This window comes from Mus musculus, chromosome 4 (assembly GCF_000001635.26).
Source record: "Mus musculus strain C57BL/6J chromosome 4, GRCm38.p6 C57BL/6J".
In the NCBI taxonomy this organism is placed as follows: Eukaryota; Metazoa; Chordata; class Mammalia; order Rodentia; family Muridae; genus Mus; species Mus musculus.
Genome location: NC_000070.6, coordinates 130,810,224 through 130,836,005, shown reverse-complemented (window position 1 = coordinate 130,836,005; position 25,782 = coordinate 130,810,224). Strand labels below are relative to the sequence as shown.

General features: G+C 53.1%; 1 protein-coding gene and 1 long non-coding RNA gene across 5 annotated transcripts in view; one reads left to right on the top strand and one right to left on the bottom strand.

Moving 5' to 3' along the window:
- Positions 1–279: 279 nt before the first annotated feature.
- On the top strand, positions 280–6,198 carry Gm42316. Its single transcript, XR_881441.3, has 3 exons — positions 280–2,274; positions 3,193–3,293; positions 6,140–6,198. It is a non-coding gene; the product is annotated as a predicted gene, 42316 (long non-coding RNA).
- Positions 6,199–9,687: 3,489 nt separating this feature from the next.
- Positions 9,688–25,782, bottom strand: part of Sdc3 (syndecan 3) — a 33,782-nt gene continuing 17,687 nt past the window's right edge. Inside the window, exons 1-6 of one of the 4 annotated variants that reach the window (XM_017320090.1) lie at positions 24,021–24,059; positions 23,096–23,178; positions 19,044–19,161; positions 16,802–17,424; positions 14,350–14,638; positions 9,688–13,363 (exon numbers count right to left, since the gene is read on the bottom strand). In XM_017320090.1, the coding sequence (XP_017175579.1) occupies positions 13,197–13,363; positions 14,350–14,638; positions 16,802–17,424; positions 19,044–19,161; positions 23,096–23,158 (1,260 nt within the window). In that variant the 5' untranslated portion in view covers positions 23,159–23,178; positions 24,021–24,059 and the 3' untranslated portion in view covers positions 9,688–13,196. Of the gene's footprint in view, positions 13,364–14,349; positions 14,639–16,801; positions 17,425–19,043; positions 19,162–23,095; positions 23,437–24,020; positions 24,340–25,782 lie in introns of those variants that run through there. The other 3 variants (XM_017320091.2, XM_006538688.4, NM_011520.3) reach the window with 3 other exon arrangements.

Below are 25,782 nucleotides of genomic sequence, written 5' to 3'. Positions count from 1 at the left end.
GTGATGAACAGCCATGTGGAAGTGTAAGCGGAATAAACCTTTCCTCCCCAGTTTGGGTTGTTTGTTTGTTTGTTTGTTTGTTTGTTTTGTTGTTTTTTGGTTTTTTTTTTTTGTTTTTTGTTTTGGTCTGATCATGGTGTTTGTTGCAGCAATAGAAACCCTAAGACAATAGCAATCCTCACGGGACGGAATCCTCTTTCCTACAGGAGACTAGAAACACATAAGCACCTTCCGCTGGCCAGCACCCAGCATTGTATTATGCAAGTCAGGCTGTCTCCCTGTGATGGTCTTTGCAGCTGGGGATGGCCAGTATCTACCCACTGGAGGAGGTAGCCTGCAGGAAGACGCCTCTCAGAGAGCTGCTGTCCTCTGCCTAGTGGCACACAGGGGGGATTTCCATTGCTCTTTTAAAGACAAAGAAACTGAGGTTCAATAGATTGGCTGAAGCTACAAAGGGACTGAGCCAAGGCTAGCTCAGGGTCTCCCTGCCTTGAACCAAGGAAAAGCCTCTGAGGCCTTCAGCTTCAGAAGGAAGCAGCGAGGCCTGGGCCACAGGGACAAGTTACCTCAGGAGGTGTCAGCCTGGACCACAGGGACAAGTTACCTCAGGAGGTGTCTGTCATCCTGGACCACAGGGGCAAGTTACCTCAGGAGGTGTCAGCCTGGGCCACAGGGACAAATTACCTCAGGGTGTGGCAGCCCACCTGGGTTTCCCTCAGGTCAGTGTGTGCAGGCACTTCCTCACAGTGTGTTCCTGGACAAGACATACCACCTCTCTGGGTCTGAGGTCCCTCGAAATATAACGCCTCATCTGTAGAAAGCATGCCCACATCCGTGGCTATTCCGTATCTTTTTCATACACAATTTCAGCGTAGTCTTACCACAGTCTTCCAAAGAAAACATCAAGGATGTCTATTTTCTGTCAGTGCTGGGACTTGAACCCAGGACCTTCCTTTTGTTTTTTTTTTAATATTTTATGTATGTATTATTATATGTAAGTATACTGTAGCTGTCTTTAGCTACTCCAGAAGAGGGAATCAGAGAGAGATGGTTGTGAGTCACCCTGTGGTTGCTGGGATTTGAACTCAGGACCTTTGGAAGAGCAGTCATTGCTCTTGACCGCTTGTCTCTCCAGCTCCTTTGTTTTGTTAAGAAAGGACACTACAATTGAGCCACATCCGCAGGCCTTGAGCCTATGTTTTGATTTGTTTTGTTTTGTTTGTTTTTGCTTTGCTTTGCTTTGCTTTGATTTGATTTTGTAAGACTAGCTCTCAAGTAGCTCAGGCTGGCCCCAACCTCACTGCATAGCCAAGGATGACTTAGAACTCCTAATCCTCCTTCCTTTACTTGTTGAGCACTGAGATTATAATTATATGCCACAGTGTCCAGTTGTGTGGGCTGCTGCGTTTAGAACCCACGGCCTCATGCACGGTAGACAAGTGCTCTCTCTACCTGGGAGCCACCCAAGCCCTTAAGAATGGCTTAGTCCACAGGGTCTGTTATAAAAGGTTCCATTACTCTGGGATTCTCAGGGACCAGAGGCTCCAGCAGTCTCTGCTTCCCAGGGTTAAAGGATTTAATGGGTTGGTAATTGCTGAGCCTTAAGGGCAAGAGGCAATTTATCAGCCCTGGCCAGCCTGGAAGGCCACTACTACTCACCCCTGCCTCTCTCTCTCCCTCCCTCCCTCCACTATGACATCACAGCCTGCCCAGGGAGAAAAATCTGTCTCCATGACTTGGCCTTGGAGTCTAGGGCTAGTGAGAACTAGAGGCCACCAGAGTGTCTGGTGGGTGACTCGGCAGACAAAGGGCTCTGTCTCCTGGCTGGCCTCACATACAATGCAAGGACCTAGGCAAGCTTTGTCCCATCCAGCCTCTCCCTCAGCCAGAGACACCCAGAGCATTCACACGCATTCCACCCACCCAGAGGGCGTCGGAAAGGAGGCAGGGAGGAAGTGGGGACAGAAGGGCAGGGTCTCCACTCTCCGCTCTGCCACCAGTTATGCCCACCTGTCACCTCTGCCCAGCCTCCACCCCACCCCCACCCCCTGACTGACCTGCAACCATTTAGGAGCCCTTCAAAGCCAACTCAGCCCCACACACACACACACACTCTAGGAATCCACGTCTGTGAGTTCAGTCCCTCCGTGTGTGGCATCTGGTGCCTGGGTGTGACTCGGAGACTTCAGCCTCTCCTTTCCAGCTCTATTCTTGCAATAAGAGACCTGGAACTTGGGACCTTTCTGCCCCTCTCTCCTGCGTGCTGGATTACAGGTGTGTACTACCACACCCAGCTCTGTCACGCTCAATGTCACATTCGAAACTTCTCACGGGGCCTGGCATGGGAGAGACCTGTAATCCTAGTACTCTGGAAGCTGAGCCAACTTGCGCCATAGAGTAAAACCCTGTCTCCAAAGAAAACCAGAAAAAGAAAAGCAAAAGCAAATACCTTCTCCAACTCTCCGATCTCAGGCTTTTGTCTGGCTTCAATTCCTGCCTCCATTATATGGGCTAAGGCTTACAGGCATACTCTGAGGGATCCCTGCAGACTTGTCCATTTATGTGGGTGTGTACTCGAGTACATGCGGATGCTCACGCACGCTCACACATGCGCGCGCACGCACACACACACACACACACACACGCACACGCACACGCACAGGCGCACACACACACACACACAAACATCCCAAACTTAAGCTACCGCCAGGGAGCCCACTGGGGTTGCATAATCCTAATGCCTAGGGCATGTGTTAGCACTGTGGGCAAACAGCATGGTGGTGAGGGCGGGGTGGGGGCACAACCTGGGGCACCTGTGTTTTTACACAAAAGCATTGCTGAAGTACCAGTTGCATACCCCACTCCTAAAAGCATTTGGGGAAACAAAGTCGGAGAGACATGGATGACTACTGCCCAAAAACTTAACAGTATACTTGGGGAACTGACAGTCGGCCATCTACATCTTCTTACTTCCCTGTGGACAGCACAGAAAACACACATGCTCAAGTATACACACCCACACCAGGCTGTTTATAAACTCCAAGCCAGTCTGTATGGGGTTGCATAGGTGCCCAGCAAACTCTGTGTTCCATCCACCCTTGCCTTGGATTTGTCCATCCTCAGCCATACTAGGATACTTTCCATACTTCTGTCTCTTTTAGAAAGTACCTTTTTTCTCTCTTCTTTTCATAGAGAACTCCTGAATAGCCTTCAAAACCCAAGTTGGGTATGTTGGCCCAGGCCTATCATTCCAGCTACTCCAGAAGCTGAGGCAGGAAGATCACAAATTCAAGGTCAGCCTGAACAGCTTAGTCAGATCCTGTCTCAAAATGAGAAGTGAGTCGGGTGATGGTGGCACACACCTTTAATCCTAGCACTGGGGAGGCAGAGGCAGGCGGATCTCTGAATTTGAGGCCAGCCTGGTCTAAAGAGTTTTAGGACAGCCAGGACTACACAGAGAAACCCTGTCTCAAAAAGAAAAACGAAAAGAGATCGAGGCATGGTAGTGCACCTCTGTCATGCCAGCATGCAGGAGACAGGAGGTTGCTAGTCTGGGCTACCTGGTAATGTAAGGCTAGCATAGTGACCTATGTCAAAAAAAAAAAAAAAAAAGAACCATCTAACATATGAACTCATTTAACATCTGCCAGAGGCACTATTCTAATTGCCCAACACTAACAGATGCTTGGACTGTCTATGTCTAGTAAGAGGCATAATGTTCTATATAGGGGATGAAGCCAAGGCTAAGGGTAGCAGGATATGGGATGACCCCACTCCCCCACCCCATAGACAGTCAGGAAGGACCTGTGTCTGCTAGTCCATGCTCCCTTCTTATATCACATTTGGCTGATGAGGGCGAGCAGCAATATTTACAGCAAGGCATGATGGGAGTATAGAGGTAGGGCCTTGGCATTGGGCTGAGGAAAAGACACAAATCACACATCCTTCAAAGACGGTGCCGTCATCCCAGAAGCCAGGGTCGGGAGTCCCCAGGAACTGAGCGGGGCTCAGCCCACCACTCCTTGGGAAGGTTCCTTCTCATGATTCTGTGGGAAGGGGTCTCTGAAGCTGTGGCTATCTGAGAGGTTCCGTGTGCTTCCCTGTTGTCAGAGGCCAGCTCGAAAGTTGCTTCTCTTACCTGGAGGTGCTGACCGACTGGAAATGGATGGTATACGGTTGAGAGCAGCATGACTCTGGGAGGTAGCAGCACGGACAGAGGGCGCACAGCTTTGCCTCTACTGGGACAGGTCCCCCTCCAGTTCCCCACAGCCCTTAGGAGCTAGTTTGTCCTCTGTAGAAAAACAGAACCATCTTATGGACAAAAATACAAACACAGAGCTGAGGTGTAGCTCAGTTAGCAGAGTTTGCCCAAGGCCTTAGGTTCAAGCCCTAGTACTATATGAAATGTGTGTGTGTGTGTGTGTGTGTGTGTGTGTGTGTGTGTGTGTTATAAAAATTATGAAAGTAAGGTTAGCAAGATGGTTCAGACAGCAAAGTCACCACACAAGCATCAGGACTTGAGTTTGGATGCCCAGTACTCACACAAAAAGCCAAGTTCACATCTGTAGCTGCAGCGCTGAGTGGGAGAAGAGAGGAGAGACAGGCGGATCTCCAGAGCTCAGTGACCAGCTGGTCTAACTGAGATGGCAAGTTCCAGGTTCAGTGAGAGAGGGAAGGAGAGAGAAAAAAGATAGATGACACACACATACATAATACAGACATACAAACAAACATGATAAATACATATATGATAAATAAATAGATACATATATATGGTAGATATATATATACATATATACATGATTGACACACACATTATAGATAGTTATATAGATACATAGACAAATATAGATACATACACACATACATGATAGATACATACATTCAAAGAAACATAGGCATATACAGATATGTACACACATGACAGATACATAGATATATACATAGACATAGATACATACATACATACATACATGATAGAGTCTTGAAAGATAAAGAAGGAAAAGCTGGCAGGATGGCTCAGCAGGTAAAGGTCCCTGCTACCAAACTTGACAACCCAAGATCAGTCCTCAGTACTGACACAGTAGAACAAGAGAGCAAGCTCTCACAAGTTGTCACCTAACCTCTACATGTGAACCAAGGCACGAGTGCGCCCACATATACACACAAACACACACAATGCATAAACACAATAAAATTTTTAAACAATGAGGGAAAGCAATGGAGGAAGATGCCCAATAGCAACCCTCTGGCCTCTACATCCACATGCACAGGCAAGCACATATACATGCATTCACACACATACATGCATTCACACACATACATGCACTCACATACACATACTTGCATTCACACACACATACATGCATACACACACACACGACCACCATAACAAATAAAAGAAGGAAGGAAGGGGAGAGGGAAGGGAAGGAAAAAGAAAAAGCAAATGATGGAAATGTTTGTTTTTGTTTTGTTTTTTTTCCTAAGACAGGGTTTCTCTGTGTAGCCCTGGCTGTCTTGGAACTCACTCTGTAGAACAGGCTGGCCTCGAACTCAGAAATCTGCCTGCCTCTGCCTCCCGAGTGCTGGGACTAAATGTGTGCACCACCACTACCTGGCTGAAAATGTTCTAAATATTAAAGAGAGTGGGGTTGGGCTGTGGCTCTGTGCGCAGTGCTGGCCTAGCACACATGAAGCCCTGGGTTAGATCCCCAACTCCATACTAACCTGGTGTGGTGCTCCATGCTTGGCTAGTGGAGGCAGGAGGATCAAAAGTTCAAGGTCATTCTGGGCTACTAGGAAGGTTGAGGCTAGCCTGGGCTTCAGGAGACTGTCACAGCAAATTAATTAAATACAAACTCAGGCTATCTAGACTCCAGTGAGCTCAGACTTCCACCTGTGTCATAACTGTCACTTTTAAATATGATTTATTTGAAACAGGATCTATATCAAGTTTCTACAGTATTTGGCCACCACATCTTTTAATCTTGTTTCTAGTCTTTAGGTGGGTGCACACGTATGGTCCAAGGTACAGGAAGCTGAGGCAGGAGGATCGCTTGAGCTCAGAATTCAGGACCAGTCTGGGTACCACGGCAGGATCTCATCTCAGAAAGTTGTTTTTCGTTTTCTTTGTCTTTAGTATATCTGCATGTGAGCGTGCTGTGTCCATAGATGGACTACGTGTGGAGGTCAGAGGTCAGCTTCAGGTGTCCATCCTCAGAAATGCTGTCTACCTTTGTTCTAGTAAATATGCATTGGATACATCTGTGTACATTTTCTATATATCCTAAGTCCCTTTCTCTCTAAATAAAACAAATGATTTATTGAAGGCAGTGGACCATTTGATGGAACGTTTCATAGCTTGGGTTTTGCTGATGAAGCCAATGTTGGCTATGAGATGAGGGTGCTGAGTCTGTGTAAGAACTAAGCACAGCGCCTGTGGGAGAGGCACTGACGGGGGAAGCCCCGCCCCCGTGATGTCACATGTTGTTGTTGTTTTTTCCAGTCTCTGGATCACACCTACCGCTCCTGTGGCTCCGCAGCTGCTGGCTGGAGGGAGGAGATGGGGGAGGAGGAGAGAGACTGGGCTCTGGCCTGGGTGCCCTGCACCCTCTCAGCTGTAGGGCTTTGCATCCTTGGAGCCTCAGTTTCTCCACCTGCAAATGCACTCCGCAAGGACAGAGTGTGCATGAGTACAGCCATACCAGGGAGCCTGGCCCAGCCTCCTCTGCCAACAGATCCCTCTTCTCCACCCCGTTCCCACAGCAGGCCTGGCCTCCTTCCTTCCAGAGGGAGATGGGGCTCAGGATCTAGCGAAAGCAGTCTGGACCCTCTAATGGCCGCCAGCCCACCCTCAGCCCAGCAGAACAAGGTGGGTGGCCTCCGGAAGCAGAGCACACTCTGTTCCCAAGGAGGCTCGGGCTGGCCTCTGTGACCTCTTGGACTTACAGAAACAAACAGCCATTCTTCCCCCTCTCATCCCGAGGCCCAGAGGGGAGGCCCCCAGCTCCTCACAAGAGTGCTGCTCCAGATGAGGGTTGGCTCTCGTGGCCCAAGTCAGGGTCTGTCCTACGTCAGCAATAAGTCACGTGATCCGTGCCCAGGTTCAGGTCATTTATTCACTCAGTAGGCAGTATGCCAGGCCTAGCCAAGAGGAGATCTGCAGTGATCTCATTACTTGGGAGTCTGAGGGAGGAGGATTGTCACAAGTTGTAGGCTACCCTAGACTACCTAAAAAGCTATTAAATCGTCACCATCATCACCATCATCATCGCCATCACAATAACAGCAACAACAATAATAGCCCCCACTTACCCAGTGTCTTCTCCACACCTAACATGGTTCTTAGCACTGTGCCACTGTGCGTACCAGGCAACCTCTATGGTCTCCACTTTCCCGGTGGAACCGCTGGAGTTGAAGCATCTCACTCACAGCACGAAGTCACGGCAGAGCCTGCTCTGCAAAGACCCTCACACTGCAGGTCCTCTGTGCACATATAGGGACGCTGGGCTCAGAGAGGGGCAATAGCATGCACAAGCACACACAGCTGCTCCAAGACTGAGCCTGCTACTCTACCACGCGGAGAATAAAGTGTTTGCTGCTCAAACGCGCAGCAGAAAGTACCCAGGCAGTTGATGGAGCCTCCTGGAAACAAGCCATCTGAACCCCCCCTCATTGAGGCCCTGGGGGGCCTCAGAATTACCACACAGTGGGGAGGTTTGGAGCCCAGAGGCAACAGCTGAGAAGAAAAAAACTCCCTGCCAGACTAGTGGCCCCACAGTCTGACTGACTATGGTGTGTGTGTTCATGTGCATGCATGTATACGTGAATGAGTAAGTGAGTGAGTGAGTGAGTGAGTGTGTGTGTGCCCACGTGCCTGCGTGCACATGCGTGCAGGCATGCATGTGTCATGCCACAGGTGGTATTCCTTGCCTTGTCTTGCTTGGCAGGGTGCCTTGTTCACTACTAAGTATCCCAGGCTAGCTCACCTGCAAGAATCCAGAGACTTCCATCTCTGTGCATTCCATTGTATAAATGTGGAGACTACACACAAGAGCTACCACACCTGGCTTTATGAGTTCCTAGGGTTCGAACCACGGTCCTCACACTTGTGTGACGGAGTGCTTTATCCGCTGACCCATCTCCCCAGCCCCTCCTGGCTCCCAGGTCCAAGCACAGGCCAGGCGCAGAGGAGACATTAGAGAACCTTCAGTGAAAAGAGTGAAGTGTGGGGAGGGAGGCAGGAGAGAGGGGCCAGAGCATCTCTAGGTGGCCAGGCTTCAGGACCCAACCTACCAGAAATGGTGCCCCATTTTCTAAGGGGATACTCATGAACCATGAGGAGGTTCCCATGGGAGCAGGACAGACTGTGACTGTGACATCCATGCCTGCCCTCTATCCCCTGCCTTGGGGGCAAACAGCCCTCTGTGTGTCCCTAGAGGAGCAGGAACAATAGCTAATGTGTCACAGCAGCCTTCATCGGATGGGAAGAGCCTAGGACAGGCACTGAGTGGGCTCCCTGGCTCTGGTGCCCAGAGAAGCCAGGAGGAGCCTTGCCCCACCCGCACTGAGTGATCCAGGCCACAGAAACGTGAGGTCTCCGGGTCCTGCTCTTGTCCCAATGCTGTCTTCAAAAACACCATGCTGAGTTCCTCACGGAGCCCTTTCCCCCTCCACAGGGGACACGTGATCATCCCCCTGTGCAGTTGGGGGAATCAGATTTGGAGCACCCAGGCCCAGAACCTGAGGCTGGGAAAAGCCACCACCTGGACACAAGAATAAACACATCAGCCGAGTACTAGTGGCACACGCCTTTAACCCTAGCATTCGGGAGGCAGAGGCAGGGGGATCTCTGTGTTCAAAGCCAGCCTGGTCTACAGAGTGAGTTCCAGGACAGCCAATGCTACACAGAGAGACCTGTCTCCAAAAACCAAAACCAAAACCCAACAAGAATGAACATATCAGACCCCAAGGGCACAGTCTCTCCTCGTGCATGGCTCCAGTTCCTATATCCTTTAGGGCAAGATTCTCTTTGCAGCCTGAAGCTGGAGTCTCCCTGAGGGGATGAACAGCAAGCCCCTGCCCAACTGCACACAGTCATTGGACTGGCTGGTTTTGTGTGTCAACTGGACACAGGCTGGAGTTATCACAGAGAAAGGAGCTTCAGTTGGGGAAGTGCCTCCATGAGATCCAGCTGTGGGGCATTTTCTCAATTAGTGATCAAGCAGGGAGGGACCCTTGTGGGTGGTGCCATCCCTGGGCTGGTAGTCTTGGGTTCTATAAGAGAGCAGGCTGAGCAAGCCAGGGGAAGCAAGCCAGTAAGTAACATCCCTCCATGGCCTCTGCATCAGCTCCTGCTTCCTGACCTGTGTGAGTTCCAGTTCTGACTTCCTTTGATGATGAACAGCAATGTGGAAATGTAAGCTGAATAAACCCTTTCCTTCCCAGCTTGCTTCTTGGTCATGATGTTTTGTGCAGGAATAGAAACCCTGACTAAGACAGTCATATACACCATTTCACCTCTTTCAACCAACCACGGTTACCTCAAGGTTCCCGTGTGGATGCTGTCCTATTGCCCTGGGTCATTCTCCATCTCCCCAGAGGGACCGTGGCTGGGACGCAAGGTGAGTGTGGGCTGTCCCTCCCAAGCCAGTCCCCTACTCATATCACACGTGGGCCACCACACGACATCTTTCAGCTTAATTTTATTTCCTCTTATAAATGGGCACAGCACAGGGAAATGTTAAAAAACAAAAACTAACAGAAAACAAAACAAAGCAAGCCCTGTCCTTCCCAAGCCAGGGGTGTACGAGCGCCCATGGTAAGGATGGACCAGGCCTTGGTATCTTTATCTTTATCCATCTGACCCTCTCCTCCTTCTCTTATTTAAGTTTTGGCCATGAACTCAGGACAGGGTTGGTTAATAAACAGGTTATAGGGAGAGAACGGGTAGGAAAGGTCTGGGGAAGGGAGGTAACCCCTGATCCTGGTGGCCCAGGGGCTGGGAGGGCTCTGTACAGGAGAGAGGATGAACCAGTAAGGTGGGGGGGACACTGTCTCAGGGGGCTCTCTGGAGCCACACTGTCTACGAAGTATTTACATGCATTCACCACGCCGGGGCCAGGCATACCCAAGCACCCACAGGGCACCTGGGGGAAGCCAGGCCATCAGCCCCTCAGATGGTGACACCAGAGCCCAGTTTGGGCCTCTCTGTAGATCTGTACAGTGTGGGCTTCTATTTACAGACACCAAGGCTGGGAGGCACATCCCAGGAGAAAGCCAGGACAGCCCAGGGAGCCACAACTGCCCTGAGAGCAGCGTTGGCTCTGCTCTCTGAAGCTCGAGCCCCAGCCAGGAGGCCTGATGAGTAGCTAAGCCAAGCCCAGGGGGTCTGGCCCCAGCATCCTAAGCTCTTGCTGCAGATCTGCTCAGCCAGTCCTGGCTGTCACCCACATGCCTCTGGCAATCAAGGAGAATCAACCTTACACATAGAGTCCCTAGTCTGGCCCCCAAGAGAGATGAAGCTTAGCTCTTCAGTGCTCTGGCCCCAGCATGTCTTACTCTCTAGGGAAACCAGGGCCCAGAGAAGTCCAGGACACATCACCACCTCTGATTCAGAATGCATTGTGTCTCCAGGCAAGCCGGTGTCCTGAATACCTTCCCAGGAGCACTGAGGTGTCTCTGGACTCCTTTGGACAGGCTCTGTATGTACCGCACTGTTTCTGGGGCAGGGTGGGAACCCCGCACCCACATTGCACTAGGAAGAATTCAGTTCACCCTTGGAACTGAGTTCTCTTAAATCGTCCTGGCCTCACCAGGCTAGCCCAGTTTATCTGGGCTGCTCACACCATTAACCTTCAGGTCAAACGCCATGGCCATGAAGCCTAGGCGTTGGCCTTGGAGCCCGGACCCCATACTTAAGACCCACTGCCTCTTCTCTCAGATGCTGACACATTAAGGATGCTGGTATCAGGATGCCAAACCCATAGCCCCAGGGCCAGAGCCACCCTGAGATGTGAGAAGTGAACCCTAGCCCAACACAGAAGCTGGGGCCTCCTGCCCTGGTCGTGGTGTCCCCTTGGGCTGAGTACCTGGAGGTTGCCTCGCCCAGCTGCTGAGCCTCTCTTTCCAAAGCTCTAGTCCCCAAGACTGCAGCTTACCAGGGAGGAGTGGGAGGGTCTGGGACACTGGCTCTCCTCTACGCCCTACCCAGCCCCTGCTGCAGGGAAGATCTTGGCCAAGCTCCCTCCTCCACATCTCATGGGTTTAGGACGCCTCTCATTCCTTCCCCCCCACTTAAAGACCAGGCCGACTGGCTTACAAAACTCTAAAGTCCCATCAAGGGAGTCATGGAGGTCTGGAAGACAGAACAGAGCCTGACAGGGGGACACCCCCTCCACCCCCACCCCAGAAAGACAAGCTGTGCCAACTGCCTAGATCCTGTCCATTACCCAGATGTGGTTCTTCAGTCTGCCCAACTCTGCTGTCAGGGATTCTTTAAAATGAAACAGAAAGAAACCATGTGGTCACCTGACTGAACCTGGGACATGTGAGAGATGGTGGAGGGGTGCCGGCCAGTCACTACCCAAGCTGTGTCCCTTTGGTGCTGAGAGCTCCTTCGGCATGGCCCTTTCACAAAGAGAATGGTGACCCCCCACATTTTAAATACCTCTGAAATAGCCCCACTTCTAAGGATAACAGAGACAGGATGGTAGACTTGAGGCCTGTGACACCCTTGTCCCCATCAATGATTCTCAGAGCCTATAGCATTGGGATGAGCCTGGTGGGCTATGGGTTCATCTGGATATAGCCAGAACTGCCAAGTTGCCTGGTCAGTTGTGTCCACAGAAAGGACCCAGGGTAGGTAGGCCTGAGGTTGGCCTCACCAGGCCAGGGCAGGGCAGGGGACACAGAGGGCCTGGGCGGAGCCCACCCTCACAGGCACTTTGGAGACACGTGTCCTGGGAGGCAGAGACAGCTCCTGGCTCAGAGCAGAAAGGAGATACATGGAGACCAGGGACAACCCACACAGCGCCTTGGTCCTGGGAGGCCCTAGCTCCCTTCTTGCTTCAAACTTGGCTGGTGGAGGCTAGCCCCAAACTTCTCTATGAGCCACAGTGGGGGAGGGAGAGCCTGCATTAACTGTGTGGGCTTGTGACTGACGTCAGCTGGGATCAGCATCAGTGTGGCTGGTATAGGTGTCATGGTGGGGACCAAGTGGAATAGAGTGACTCTGGGGGACCCAATATGGGCTGATGCCTACAACTCGGTCCTGCCTTCCTCAGTGACCTGGATGGTTAGAGGAGCCAGATGCAGGACCAATGTGTGTAAAGAGAATAGATTGGGAGGAAGGTGGTGTGGTCGCCACTGGTGACAATGACAGTGGCCTACGATGTAGCAGAAGCATCAGGATGGCTGAGCACTGCGTGAAGGTGGTGCATCTGTGTGATGTCTCGCTGGCTGGGTGGTCAGGACTGGGTATGTTTTTGTCTCCTGTGTGAATGCATTTTAGGATTCTAGTAGTGGTTGACGGAGGCTATGTGGCATCCCCTCTCAGGAGGGATGCTAGACTGGCCTCACTTACCACTGGCTGCCCTGTACACTGAAGGAAGCCCTTTCCCTGGGAGGCAATGCAGGAAGAGGTGCAGCCTGGGGACCTGTGCATTTGGCAGGGGGAGGGGGCGGTGACCCCATCATGAGCTCAGGCTGGTGACAAAGGGCACCCTCCTGTCAAGAGAGAGGCCTTGGGACAGCAGCTCGAGGCCACAGCATCTGGGTGATTTTGAATTGGAGGGCTAGATGTACCATGTATTATTGGTTCTAGAAGCCAGCATGGTGGCCTCTGGAGCAAGAAGAGGACATCAGCAAGCACTGTGGGCCATCTTAACCCTGCCCCTGCCCCTGTTTCAACCAGCAACCCAGGGCTTCCTTCCTCTTGTCCATGGGACACAAGGTCCTGAAGCCCCGGGCTGGAGGGAATGGGACCAAAGAAGGGGTCATAAGGACACAGTCTGGGGCAGATGGCAGCACCTCTGCTCCTTAGGACAGTCTGTGTTACGCTAGCAGCCTGAGCAGAAAGAAGCAGGGCCAGGCTCCATCCCAGGCCCAGGCCCAGGCCCAGGATCAGGCCTGGGCTGCTGCTGGGGCCAGGGACTGGGCGAGGCGGAGTGGAGGCTGCAGGAGGCACTGTGGCTCTGCTAAGCGTAGAACTCCTCCTGCTTGTCAGGTTTCTGGTACGTGACGCTTGCCTGCTTGGGTTCTTCCAAGGTGTAGCTGCCTTCGTCCTTCTTCTTCATGCGGTAGATGAGCAGCGTGACCAGGAAGGCAGCGAAGAGGGCGCCCACCACCCCACCCACGATCACGGCTGTGGAGAAAGAGACAGAGGTCAAGACCCAGAGGCAGCTTAAAAGGTTGGGGTGCCAAGGAGCTAAAGGGGTCTGCAACCCTATAGGTGGAACAACAATGTGAACTAACCAGTACCCCTGGAGCTCGTGTCTCTAGCTGCATATGTAGCAGAAGATGGCCTAGTCTGCCATCATTGGAAAGAGAGGCCCATTGGTCTTGCAAACTTTATATGCCTCAGTACAGGGGAATGCCAGGGCCAAGAAGTGGGAGTGGGTGGATAGGGGAGTGGCAGGGGGAGGATCTGGGGGGACGTTTGGGATAGCATTTGAAATGTAAATGAAGAAAATACCTAATTAAAAAAAGAAAGAAATGAACAGAAGCATATAAAAAACTAAACATACACATATATATGTATATAAATATTAATTAATTAATTAATTAATTAAAAGGTTGGGTGTTAGCAGGCTAGGCATCCTCCTGGGCCTGGAGTCAGAGACAGAATACCAGTAAGGACAGCGCTGGTATCACCTACAGTCCCCAAGTCCTTTCCAATGGCTCAGCAATGACTTTGCATCCCTAGGATAGAGGCAGGTGACCTGGTCCTTGTCAGTATCAAACATCAGGTGCCTCACTTCCTCAAAACTATTAGGAAGGGAAGGCCCCTCCCCCACACTGCCAGACCACCACCCGCTGTCTCCAAGAGGAGATGGGAACCTCGATAGGAGAGCCAGTTGGATCCCAAGTCCCACCAGGGTAAAGCCTTCAAGGTCTTGGGTAAAGGCTGGGTTAAAGGTCAGGCCAGAAGACAGGTCGGAGATTAGCACCTAGGAAGAAAGGTCCCACAGGGTCAACTGGGGTGACCCCCAAGAAAGCAAGGCTCCTAAGTATGGAGGGGTCAGAGGGCATAAAGAAAGTTCTAGAGAGAGAAGAACACAAAATGAAGAGCGGGGAGCAGGGGAGGCACCTCACACCCTGCCTTGCCCCAGGCCTGGAGCCTGCCCTCACCTACGAGCACCTCCTTCCGCTCCAGTATGCTCTTCTGAGGGAGCTGGGCGGCCGAGCTGCCCGAATCGATGGCATTGTCGTGGAGGCCAGGGCCTGGGCGGGCACCCTTGGGCAGTGTCCCCAGTGGAGGTGACGGCTTGGCCGCGGCTCCTTCCACAGCCACCACCTCATTGGCCGTGTCCGGCTGCGTGGTCTCTTCTTGAAGCTCAAAGTCCCCGCTGGGCCCCCCACTTACTGGCACCTCTGGCTCATCCTGGATGGTGGTCAGAAGGGACTCTGGAGTTGGGGTCTGCAAAAACGGTAGTATGACTTGGGGTTAGGTACGCCATACACACAAGCCTACACCAGGTGGGGCCAGCACAGTCTCTGCAAAGAAGGGGTTAGTATCCCCAATTTACAGAGCTGTAAACAAGCCCAGAGAGGTTATGTGACTTTCTCGAGGACACCCAGCTAATACATGGTAGAAGCAGAACTAAAGTCTAGACCTCTCTGATTCCAGTCTGCACTTCCAATTACTGGACCTTGTATTGCTATTCTCATCCTGACGACATCCTGTCCCCATCCTGTCCCCATGACTTCCTCTCCAGCTGCCTTAGAACAATCTTGGTCGATTCCTGTCCAGGAGCAGGGGTTTGTCTGGGGCCTGCTAGGCCTGGCTCTGTCCTCATGTATACTACACGAGTATGTCCCTTCACCTGGAGACCGGTCTGTGAGCTGATATCCCCAAACCAACCCAGTGACCATACACTTATGGCTCCCCACTGCAGAGGGGAGAGCAGCTGAGCTGAGGGACTTAAGTGAGGCCATGGGAGCTGCTGAGAGGTGGTGTACACAGCTGCTTCATGACAGAGAGGCAAGGGTGGGCCTGAGTATGGCAAGGCCAGGCCCCAAACCTTCGACACCTGCTTCTGTTTCTGCTTCTGGGCCACACCCTGCCATTGTTCCTCCTTCCCGCAAGGCTCCCTCTCTGAGGGAAGGGCCTGGGCACAAGCCTTATGGGACTGGCTGGGGCCAGAGAGGGTCTGCAGGACTCCAAAGTCCACTCCTAGGCTCTAAGGTCCCTGCGAGGTTGAAGGCCCGCTGCTTTGAGGGTCTTGATAGTCATTGTGTCCCCTTTCAGTTTGGTGCTCGAAAAATAGTTTTTCCAGCCAGGGTCTCATGTAGCCCAGGCTGACCTAGAACTGACTACATAAGGGAGGACAACTTTAAACTTCTAATCCTCCTGCCTCTACCTGGAAGGTGCTGGAATCTCAAGCATGTGCCACCACCCTGGCTTTCCTGTGCACATTCATGGTGCAAGGCACAGGCCAGGCTGCAGTCCCCTGGAGTCCCTCCACCCTCATCACGGTCTCTCCTTCAATCCCCGTGCCCTACCTAGCTTAACCCTGGCTCCAGCTCAAGGGCCCCCTAACTTCAGAAACCCCCAAGCTTCAGGGGCCCCCACCCTTAGGAGCCTAAGCTCAAGGGGCCCCAGCCAGCCAGTGTTTGAATCCTGATTCAACTACTACCCAAGGAACCTAGAAACATGGCTTCCTCTGCCTCACATGAAAAAAGAGGTGATCAGTCAGCAGAATGGGGAGGGGCGGGGCTGGAGAAGTATTCAGGGAGAATGCCCTACAATGGCTGCAGCCAGGTGTCTCCCCACAGCACCCACTTAGTCACCCTCAGGCCATGACGATGACAACCACGGAGCAGCTGGCTTGTGGACTGTTCCAGAATTCTAAGAACTAAATGGTCAGGAAAGACCATGTACAGACCACACCAGGCCTCTCTCCCTGTCTCTCTGTCTCTGCCTCTCTCTTTGAAACAGTCTTACTGCATAGCCCAGGCTGAACTGAACTTGCAGCAATCCTCCTGCCTCAGTTTCCCCAGTGATAAGATTACCAGTGTGTGTACCTTCTCTGGTCTTCCCTTCACAGGTAAAGAAATGAAGACACAGAAAGCACCAACCACCTACTAATGTCTTAAGACGAAAGAGAAAAAGGATGGCAGGTGGCTTAAATCCAGGCGGACAGCCACTTATTTACTCTTTCTTTTCTTTGTTTTCCTGAGACAGGGTCTAGCTCTGGCCATCCTGGAACTCATGCTGTAGATCAGGCTGTCCTCAAACTCATAGAGATCTGCCCGCCTCTGCCTTTAAAGTGCTGGGATTAAAATTGTGTGCTACCACACCTAGTTGGCTGACAATCTTTTAATGTTGCTCAGGACATGAATTCCCAGTTAGGCACACCCACCACTCCCCAATTGCGCCCCACAAATCCACCTAATTGGTGCCTTGGCTCAATAACAGCCTTTACTCAGCTGGCCTGGCTCTCTGACCTCCCCCAACCCCATCCAGAGGCTCCCACTCAGCACACACACTAGGCCCACCTTGCCTACTTCACCCCTGGTACCTCCTGGTCCCTGCCCAACCCATCTCTGCCCACGCTAACCCCTCACCCACTGTCCTCACCTGAGCCATCTCCGTGGGTCCAGGAGCCGTGGTCCCCAACGGCAGGGTACTCCTCTCAGCAACATCAGGCTCCTGGGTGGTGACTGGCCGAGGAAGGGCTCGTGGCCTCGAGGTAGCTGTGTTGACCAGCCTAGGTGTCGGGGCCTCTGTGTCCAAGGTAGCCACAGTAGTGGGTGGTGAGGGTGCTGCTGGGGTAGTGATCTTGGCTGTGGCAGCTGTGGTCAGGGGAAGAGGCAGCATCCCCTGTATGCCGGTGGTCCTTACGTCAGCCACGGTAGCCGTGGCAGGGGGCGCCTCGGGAGTGCTAGGGGCAGTGGTGGCTGCTGTGGCAGGTGCTGTGGCCATAGTTGGGGCCCCTGTGGTGGTGGCCGCGGTGGTAGATGTGGTGGTAGAGATGGTGGTAGCTTTCTGGCTGGACTCTTCTACGACCTCTGTCACCTCTGTCACCAGCGGGGGACTGGTGACTGGTTCAGGGCTGGGGTGCTCAGAAAGGAGTTCCTCAAATGGGGTGTCCACGGGCTGGATAACGGTTGTGGGTAGCATGGCAGGTGCAGTGGGCGCAGCCAGGGCCATATCAGGGATGAACCGCATGGCCGTCTCAAGGCCGGACTCCTGCTCGAAGTCTGGGGAGGTGGGGAAAGGAAAGCTCTGGGGAGTGGGTGTTCCTCACCCCCAGGTCCCCAGGCAGGCATTGCCTTCCCAGCAGGACACCCCCCCCCACACACACAAGCAATTTCCCCAGGAAAACAAGACAGAAAGGAAGAGGTTTGAGCAGATGCTAGCCCGTGCCTAGCCAAAATCCTCGAGGGGGCCACAATTTCCAGGCAGCCTGTCCTGACTCTGCCAACCTGAGGCCTAGCAACTGCTGACCGAAGCCTCTGTCTGGAATCCATCCATTCAGGGTTACAGGGGAACGAGGCCTGGCCCCGTGAGAAGGGCCAGACCCAAGGACATGCCTCACACAAAGTCATGGCAGCAGAGACCCTGAGCCACTCCACCTTCCACACGTGAGCAGATCACCAGAGGGGATGAGGCCTTCTTGCAGAGCCCTTCCCAGGCCACGGGCACAACTCAAGAAGGGGTAAGATGAGGGGCTTGGAGGGGACGAGATGAGGGAGTTAGGAGATGTGAGGAGAGGCCATGGCCAGGGAGGGTCGAGAGAAGGAAACAGTGACATTTTTGTTTGGTTGGTTGGTTTTTGTTTGTTTTGGGGGTTTTTGTTTGTTTGTTTTTTCAAGACAAGGTTTCTCTGTGTAGCCCTGGCTGTCCTGGAACTCACTTTGTCGACCAGGCTGGCCTTGAACTCAGAAATCCGCCTGCCTCTGCCTCTGCCTCCTGAGAACAGTGACATTTTAGAGGAGGGCACCAGTTTCCTGAGGGAGAGGCTTAAAGCAGAGTTGGAGGGAGACTAGCGGCAGAGCTAAGTCAGGCGGCTCAGGAAGGAGCAGGAGCCTGGAACAGTGGTCACACATCCATCCCCAGGCTGGGTCCATCTCAGCGCGCTCCCTCAGTTAGCAGCTTCATGACCACACTGACTGCCTGTGCCCACCTCCCAGAGCCTTTGGGAGGAAGGTTAACTCCTCAGTAGATAGGAATATGGGAGTGGCAAGGGGGTCAGAAGTCATTCAGCTGCCTGGTCACAAGGCCCTGCTGGAGTTGCTACATCTACTGTCACCCTGCCTGGCCCACAGTCGACTAAAGACAGAGCCAGCAACCCAATCCCAGGCCCCTGAAGCCCATTGTAGCCCTACCTCAACCTCAGCTTCCCCACTATTGATGGACCCAAAGGGTCACCTGCTCCAGATGGGACCAAAAAGGGCATCCCTGATGAGGACATCCCACGGCCTTTCAAACGTAATGGGTGCCGAGCTGGGAACACTGAGTGGCTTATGTTTATTCAACAAGCCACGGGGCAGGAGCCACGGGGCAGGAGCCACAGGGAAGGAGCCACGGGGCAGGAGCCATGGAGCAGGAGCCTCGGGGCAGGAGCCACGGGGCAGAAACCACGAGGCAGGAGCCACGGGGCTGGACACAGGTCCATACTGCACATGCAGACACAGGGACAAGAGTCCTGGGCTCTGAAGGCTTCCCTAGTCTTCTCCCTATCAGAAAGCTGCTCTGCCCCCCTCCTCCTTGAGGTCTTGATCTCCATACAGTGGCAAGACTCATTCAAGTGACCTTAAAGGCTCCTGGGTTGGTGCTAGATATCAGAGATGGGCAGGGAGACCTGGGGACTACTTACAGCCAGAGCCTGACCCCGAGTAGAGGTCGTCTAGTTCATCATCAGGAAACGAGTCGTCATCCCCTGAGCCCTCAAGATCCACCGGCCTCTCGAAGTTCTCATTGCGCCAGCGTTGAGCCTGGGAGGGGTGCAGACACACACAGGGCTAGGTACCCAAGGTATTGGCCCATACAGGCCCAAGAGACAACAGGCGCACTCGTGGGCAGAGTGGCCAATATGTGCTACAAGAGAGCTGGGTGTTGGTGGATGGCCACTTCCCACCTACCCAAGGCCATGGTAGAAAAGCTCTCCCTTACCTGCAAGCTGCCACTAGAGACCACCAGCTGCCGACCCCCCAGCCCCAGCCATGAGAACCCCCACACAGGAGAATAGGCTCAGAGCATGCAGTGCTGAGTTTGAAACCAAGAAAGGTTATTTGCACCCTGGATGAGTTTGAACATTTGTGCACTTGGTAAACAAATAAAAATGGCTCCCTCACTATCCTGAGATTGCCCTGGTGCACTGCAGATTCAACACAGGTCCACCATCACCTCCGTGTGATCAGTACTCACAGACAGGATCCCACTGGGGTCTCAAGGTAAATGACTTTAGGCGGCAGTCACCAGCCCAACTCACAGATGAGAAAACTGAGGCTCCAGTGCCCAGAGGGCTAGGAGTGAAATGAGATTTGAAATCCAAATGACACCAAAAATTGGCAAAGGCAGAGAGATAATTCTAGAAGACAGACATGGGTACTAGGGAGGCTGAGAACCCAGGAGAGAAATAGCAGAATAAGGAAGGGAAGGGAAAGGCGAAGGGGACTGTCCTTGCTGAGCCAGCCCGAGCTCTTCCCATAACAGAAAGTTAGCTCCCGCCTGGCCTACCCCACAGTATATGCACACCCAGCATTGGCACAAGCCCCATAGTACTTCTGCTTCCAGCTGGCTTCTCCAAGCATCTAGCTCCCCGGGCCTAAGAACCCTTCTCCGTCAGAACCCGGGAAGCCTGGAGCTGGTGTTCTCAGCTCTAACTGTGCAGCCCCCCTGGAAAGTCCACACTTGGAGCCAGCCCTACGACCCTTAAAGGCTGGGATGTAGACTCCCAAAGACTGCCGAGTAGCCTTGACTAGCCACCTGACTTACCCTGGCTGTGGTCCCCACCCTCAGGCTTTGAGGGGAAGCTCCTGGTATTAGGATTTGAAGCCTAGGGCATTTGTGTCTTACAACCAAAATCCAAAGAGAAAGGCACCCTAGACAAGGGAAACCCGATACACCCTGGGGTTGGTCAATGCAGCTGCCTCTCTTGGGCTGGCCTTGCCTACCCTGCAGGTTCACCCAGCACCCTCCACGACCCCTGGTCGCTCTGCCTACCACTTTCTTCCCAAGCCACCTCCAGTGTTACTTTTTTTTTAAAAAAGCATCCTATGCTCCCAAGTCATGATGCCTGAAGCTCGTGAGCAGTTTGCTTTGAAGTGCCAATGTTTAGGGGCTGCTCCCATCCACCATCCACTAAGATGTTCTACGGTGGCGGCTGCCCTCCCTGTCTAGCAAGGTTCCTTGCACCGAGGAGGCTTAGGATGAACGATTTGGAATTAGGATCTGGAATGGCCAGAGGTGTGGCTACAAAGTCACCAGGCTGCTCACAGAGGGCCCAGTGCCTCGCCAGTGGGTGGGTGTCTTGGGCATCTGCCCCAGCTGGCAGTGGGGAACCTTGGAAGGCGTACGAACAGAGGAGAAACTAGACTGGTGCAGCACTAGATTTACATTCAGCATCTCACACCCCTGCCATTCACAGACCCTTCTAGAATTCATGCAGAGCCAAAGAGAGGCTCTTAGTCCTGGCTTCCTGCCCCTAGCCCCCAGCACCTGCTCCAGAGCCCCAGCCAAGCCAGCCAGGGCAGGGAGCCAAGAGATACCCCTCATACAACACACACACACACACACACACACACACACGCACGCACGTCTGGAAGTAATGAATTAATCAGTATTTACTTTATACCAGTGAGTCACGGGGTGGAACAATTAGTGTAATTGCCCCCATGACTAATCACTGGGTCTTCCCCCTTTGTAGACATCCCCCACCAACTCCCATCTCTGCCCAGCCCACACTTCCCAGGTCCTGGGCTGCAAGAGTCACATCTTCTATAAGCTAGAATCCTGTGGGGACTTTGGGCATCTGTCCCTCTTGTTGTCCAGCCAGTAGCCCGATGTCACACAGCAGGATGGGGACTAAGCAGGGACCTCTATCTTCCTCTTCTGCTTCAAAGGAACATTCTAAGAGATCTGTCATTCCAGGGAACCAAAAGAAGAGTGAACACAGGAGCTGGACAGTGGTGGCGCACGCCTTTAATCCCAGCATTTGGGAAACAGGGGCAGGTGGATTTCTGAGTTCGAGGCCAGCCAGGTCTACAGAGTGAGTTCCAGGACAGCCAGGGATACAGAGAGAAACTCTGTTTTGGGGGAAAAAAAAGAGTGAACACAGGAACCAAAATGGGAACTCAAGACTCCTCAGTGGCCCAAAAAGGGCTTGTATAAACCCAGAAACAGCTCCAAAGCTACAAAGACCCTGCAATTGACACAGCTAGAGACACAGGCATGCACCAACACACGCTCACCTAGAGGCAGCCATTGAAGGCAGCAGACTGGCATGCTTTTGGGGGCGTGTGAGAGAAGGGTGGGGGGAGTTCCATGCAGCTCTGAGCTCAGAAAGGAGCATATAGCCTCTCATGAACCCATCAGCCTCCACTCAGGTAGCACTCACCTAGATACTATTCATCCTGGCTCAGTAGCCATTGACATGACAACGGTTGTCATGGCAACCATATTCTCCATGCTAAGGACCAGGAGCTGCAGTTCCCCACAGAGCTGGAGAGTGTGTGAGAGAGGGAGATGGGGAAGGATCAGAGGACAGGAGGGATGGAGAGGGGTAAAGCCAGAGCAGGCAGGGCTGGGGAGAAGGGGAGGTGAGAACATTTGAGATGGGGCTTACATCCCAATTTAGTCTCACTCATCAGAGGCTGCTGGGGAGAGGCAACCTTAGCAATTTCCCCACCATGCCTCCACCACACATCCTTCCTCCAGAGATGCCTGGACAGAGCAGAAGGGTAGCCCATAGCCCAGTCACCCTGAGGTCACCCTGTGGGTCTGAGGAGGAGGCTTGCAGAACACTAGGGATGCTGGTAGCTCGGCTCCCAGGGGACAGCCTTCAAGGCGGCAGTGAAGAAAGCCTTAAATGTCACAAATGGTGGGGGGAGACAGTACCTCACCCCTGAATGGCATCTGCATTTGCCTGACTTCACACTTGATGAGCACAGCTGTCTTTGTCACCCCCTTAAAGAATAGAGTCCTAGTGCCCCGTTGGCCTCTTTGTCTGACCCTCTCTGTGGCTCTCCACTGAAGTGGTCTACAACCTCCTGTGACTGAGCAACCTGCAGACACCCATGCCCCAGCAAGGGACTGAGAGGAGATACAGCCTAATGTGCACCTACACAAACTATCTCAGCACACCCCCATGACACACACATACCCACCCCCCAAGACACAAATACACAGTCCTTTGAACACACACCCAAGTATACACATACATAAACATACATGTATACACATCCCAGCACACATACACACACATACACACACATATACACAAATATACCCATATATACACCTGTGCACACACACACACACACACACACACACACACACACACACATGCTCCTTCACACTAACACCTTAGCAGACACACAACCCAATGGACGCAGTTAAAAGCGGCATTGACAGACCCTGATGCACATGCCCAGTACAGCTTACCATGGTGTGTGCCAGCCCAGTCTTGTCCCAGCTGTGCACATACCTTAGGAAACTCATGAACTGCTCCACACAAACCTCAGCGGACTCGGGGCCACATGTGCCAAGGCTCACCTCCATGGACAGATGGATCTGCCGTGTGCACCTACACATCCCCTAGGCCACGTGGCACTCTTGTTCCATTGCCTGCTCCACTCATACATCACAACTCGAAGTTGATCCCTTCACACTCGCACATCAGGGCAGCACCCCTGGTCCAGCACTCACCACGAGGGAAAGAAGTATCCGTGACGTGTTTTCTGCCATGGCCAACTCAAGGCAAACATCCATCGAGCAGAATGTCCTCCTTCCTGCCATTGGGGACCTGGGTATCAGGTCACCACCGCCACCACCACCACCATCACCACCACCCTCATCATTATCCCCTGGGAGGGAGGGTCATTATCTTCAGTCTACAGAGCCAGACAGCAAGGCTGGCCAACACCAAGGTGTGAGCACCACCCTCATCCAGAGTCCGTCTCTCTGAGTGCTCCAGGCCACCCAACCCCATGTTCAGTCAGGATCCAGGGTTCCTACATATGTGGCCTGCCTGACACCCACCTCAGCATTCAGCACCTACCTACTCACCAAGCTTGACCTCATTGACTGAATCTGCTTCACAGCACACCCTGCCCCGCCCCCCATTGACACAGGCCCCTCATTCCTGGAGCAGGTACCTCCAGACTCACAGAGATGCACACCACCGCCCCCCCCCCCCCCCGGGACAGCACAATCTCACATGCCCATGATCAGCTACAATGTTCCACCTCTCCTTATCACATTCATGTGGAACTGACCCACAGCCTCAGCCCTCAATGACACCCAGATTCCTGTCCAGGGATGTGGGCCCTATGGTAAGCAAGCTCCCCTAACCACCCACCCACCCACCCATCCACAGACCTCTCTCCCCAGTGTCATGGAGCTGTGGGTGTCACTGGGCTTCCCAGTACCTGGGCAGAAGGCTTCCTCCTGCCGGCTACCCCATCTCCCCAGATTCCCTGCCCAGGACCAAGCTAGATGAGGCCTCAAGTTAGACATGTCCCCACGGTCCAGAGCAGCCACTGACAGCTATCTTTTAGACACATTCCTTACTCAGAGTCCTTTCTAAGCCACCGACCAAGTCCCAAGAGAAGCTCGCCACCTCCTTCCACACCTTGTAGAGAGACAGGGCAGTGCAGTCCGGTCCCTCACTTCCTCATCCGTGAAATGAGATGGTAAGAGCAGGGATCTTGCGGCACTGGGAGGAGTAGCCACGCTGTGCAAAGCAGGAACGGGAGGGGTGGGGGTGGGAGCGGCGAGTAGCGATTGATTACCAGTTAACGTTAATCTCTCCACAATTATAGAAGAGAAGCCACAGCCTTCTCCTGGAGGAGACAGATGCAGAGGAAATGCCTGCTGATGCCCAGAGAGGTTGGATAACATTGCCTAAGCCACACAGAGGACTGAAGAGAGAGGCTGGAGCAGGAAGACTGGGTGCAGAAGCATTCGGACACATAAATTAGGTCAGCCGCCGGGGGCGAGGAGCCCAGAGCCCTGCTAATCATGCTGCAAAGGCTAGAACAAAATCAAGTGTAATTAATTCTGCCCCAGCTTCCTTCCCCCAAGTCGCCAGATTAGGGCTCCACTGTCCTGGTGACCAGAGACAATGTGACCTGGGCTGAGAGCCCACCATTAGGCTCGGAAAGTCTCGGTGAGTTCAAGTCAAGCTCTATCTATTTGCTGGGTATCTCTGGGCAAGCTATATAACCTCTCTGAGCCTATATTTGGCTAAATAGTGGCAATAATAACGTCTGCTTCGCAGAGCTGTTGTGGGAATCCAGTAAGGCAGTGTAAGGAGTGTGAGCCACCAGGCGGATGGTGGCTCCTGGCTCGTCTCTGGCTGATGCCCCCACAGCATGCAGTCCCACACCAGATCTCAATTTCAAGTCTAAACTAGGCCTGAGAGAGCACGGTGTTCAAGTCCCTGTCCCAACAGATGCAGAGATGGGCAGGAAAGGAGGAGAGCAGTCCAGATTAGCCCCAGGGTCCCTGTGGGCTCCATCCCCAAAGGCTCTCAGCCCTGTGAGAACACGTGTCACCAGCTCCACCAGGGAGACCCAGAGCCTCTCTGCAGGAATGTGGGCTGTGGCCAGGCTCTGGGCAGAAGGATGGCCAGGGTGACAATGACAGCATGGATAACCTCAGTCCTACCCCTCCCCAGTCCTCCTCCCCAGCTCCCCCTCTATCCCACCCCACCCCACCCCCCACAGAGCAGCGCTGAGTTCAGAAAATGTACCCCCACCTACCCCTCCCCAACCCTCATCCCCACCCCCATTCCCCACCCCTACCCTACCCCCAAAACCCACCTAACCCCCACAAACCCCACTCCCCACCCTTCACCCCCACCTAGCACATCCCAGCCAGCCCAACTTCTCTGCAAAGGAAATCAAGAGAGCGGCTGCACCCCTCCCCAGCTGTGTGCCGGAGGATGGGGGTGGGGTGGGGGTGTCAGCAAAACCTCCCTTTATCACCTTCCCCAGCTTGCTGCTGACCCCCAAATCTCTATCTGTACAGTGGTACTAATGCCTACCCCAGGCCAACAGTGCACAGGTCATGTGAGCTCCTCCCCACTTCCAAACAAGACTCCTCCTCATCTTCCTCCTCCTCTTCCTCCTCCTCCTCCTCCTCCTCATCTTCCTCCTCCTCTTCCTCCTCCTCCTCATCTTCCTCCTCCTCCTCCTCCTCCTCCTCCAAGTGCAAAAGAAACATCAGTGGGGCCTCAAGAACAGAGCCCCAGGGCAGTGCTCTGAATAAGAAGGGGAACTGGAAACAATGTTCTTCCCAACAATAAGGAACTACTAAATAAGTTACTGTACATGGACTAGTATATAGCTGTCAATAATGTATTCTCACACACCCATGCTGCCTAATTTGGT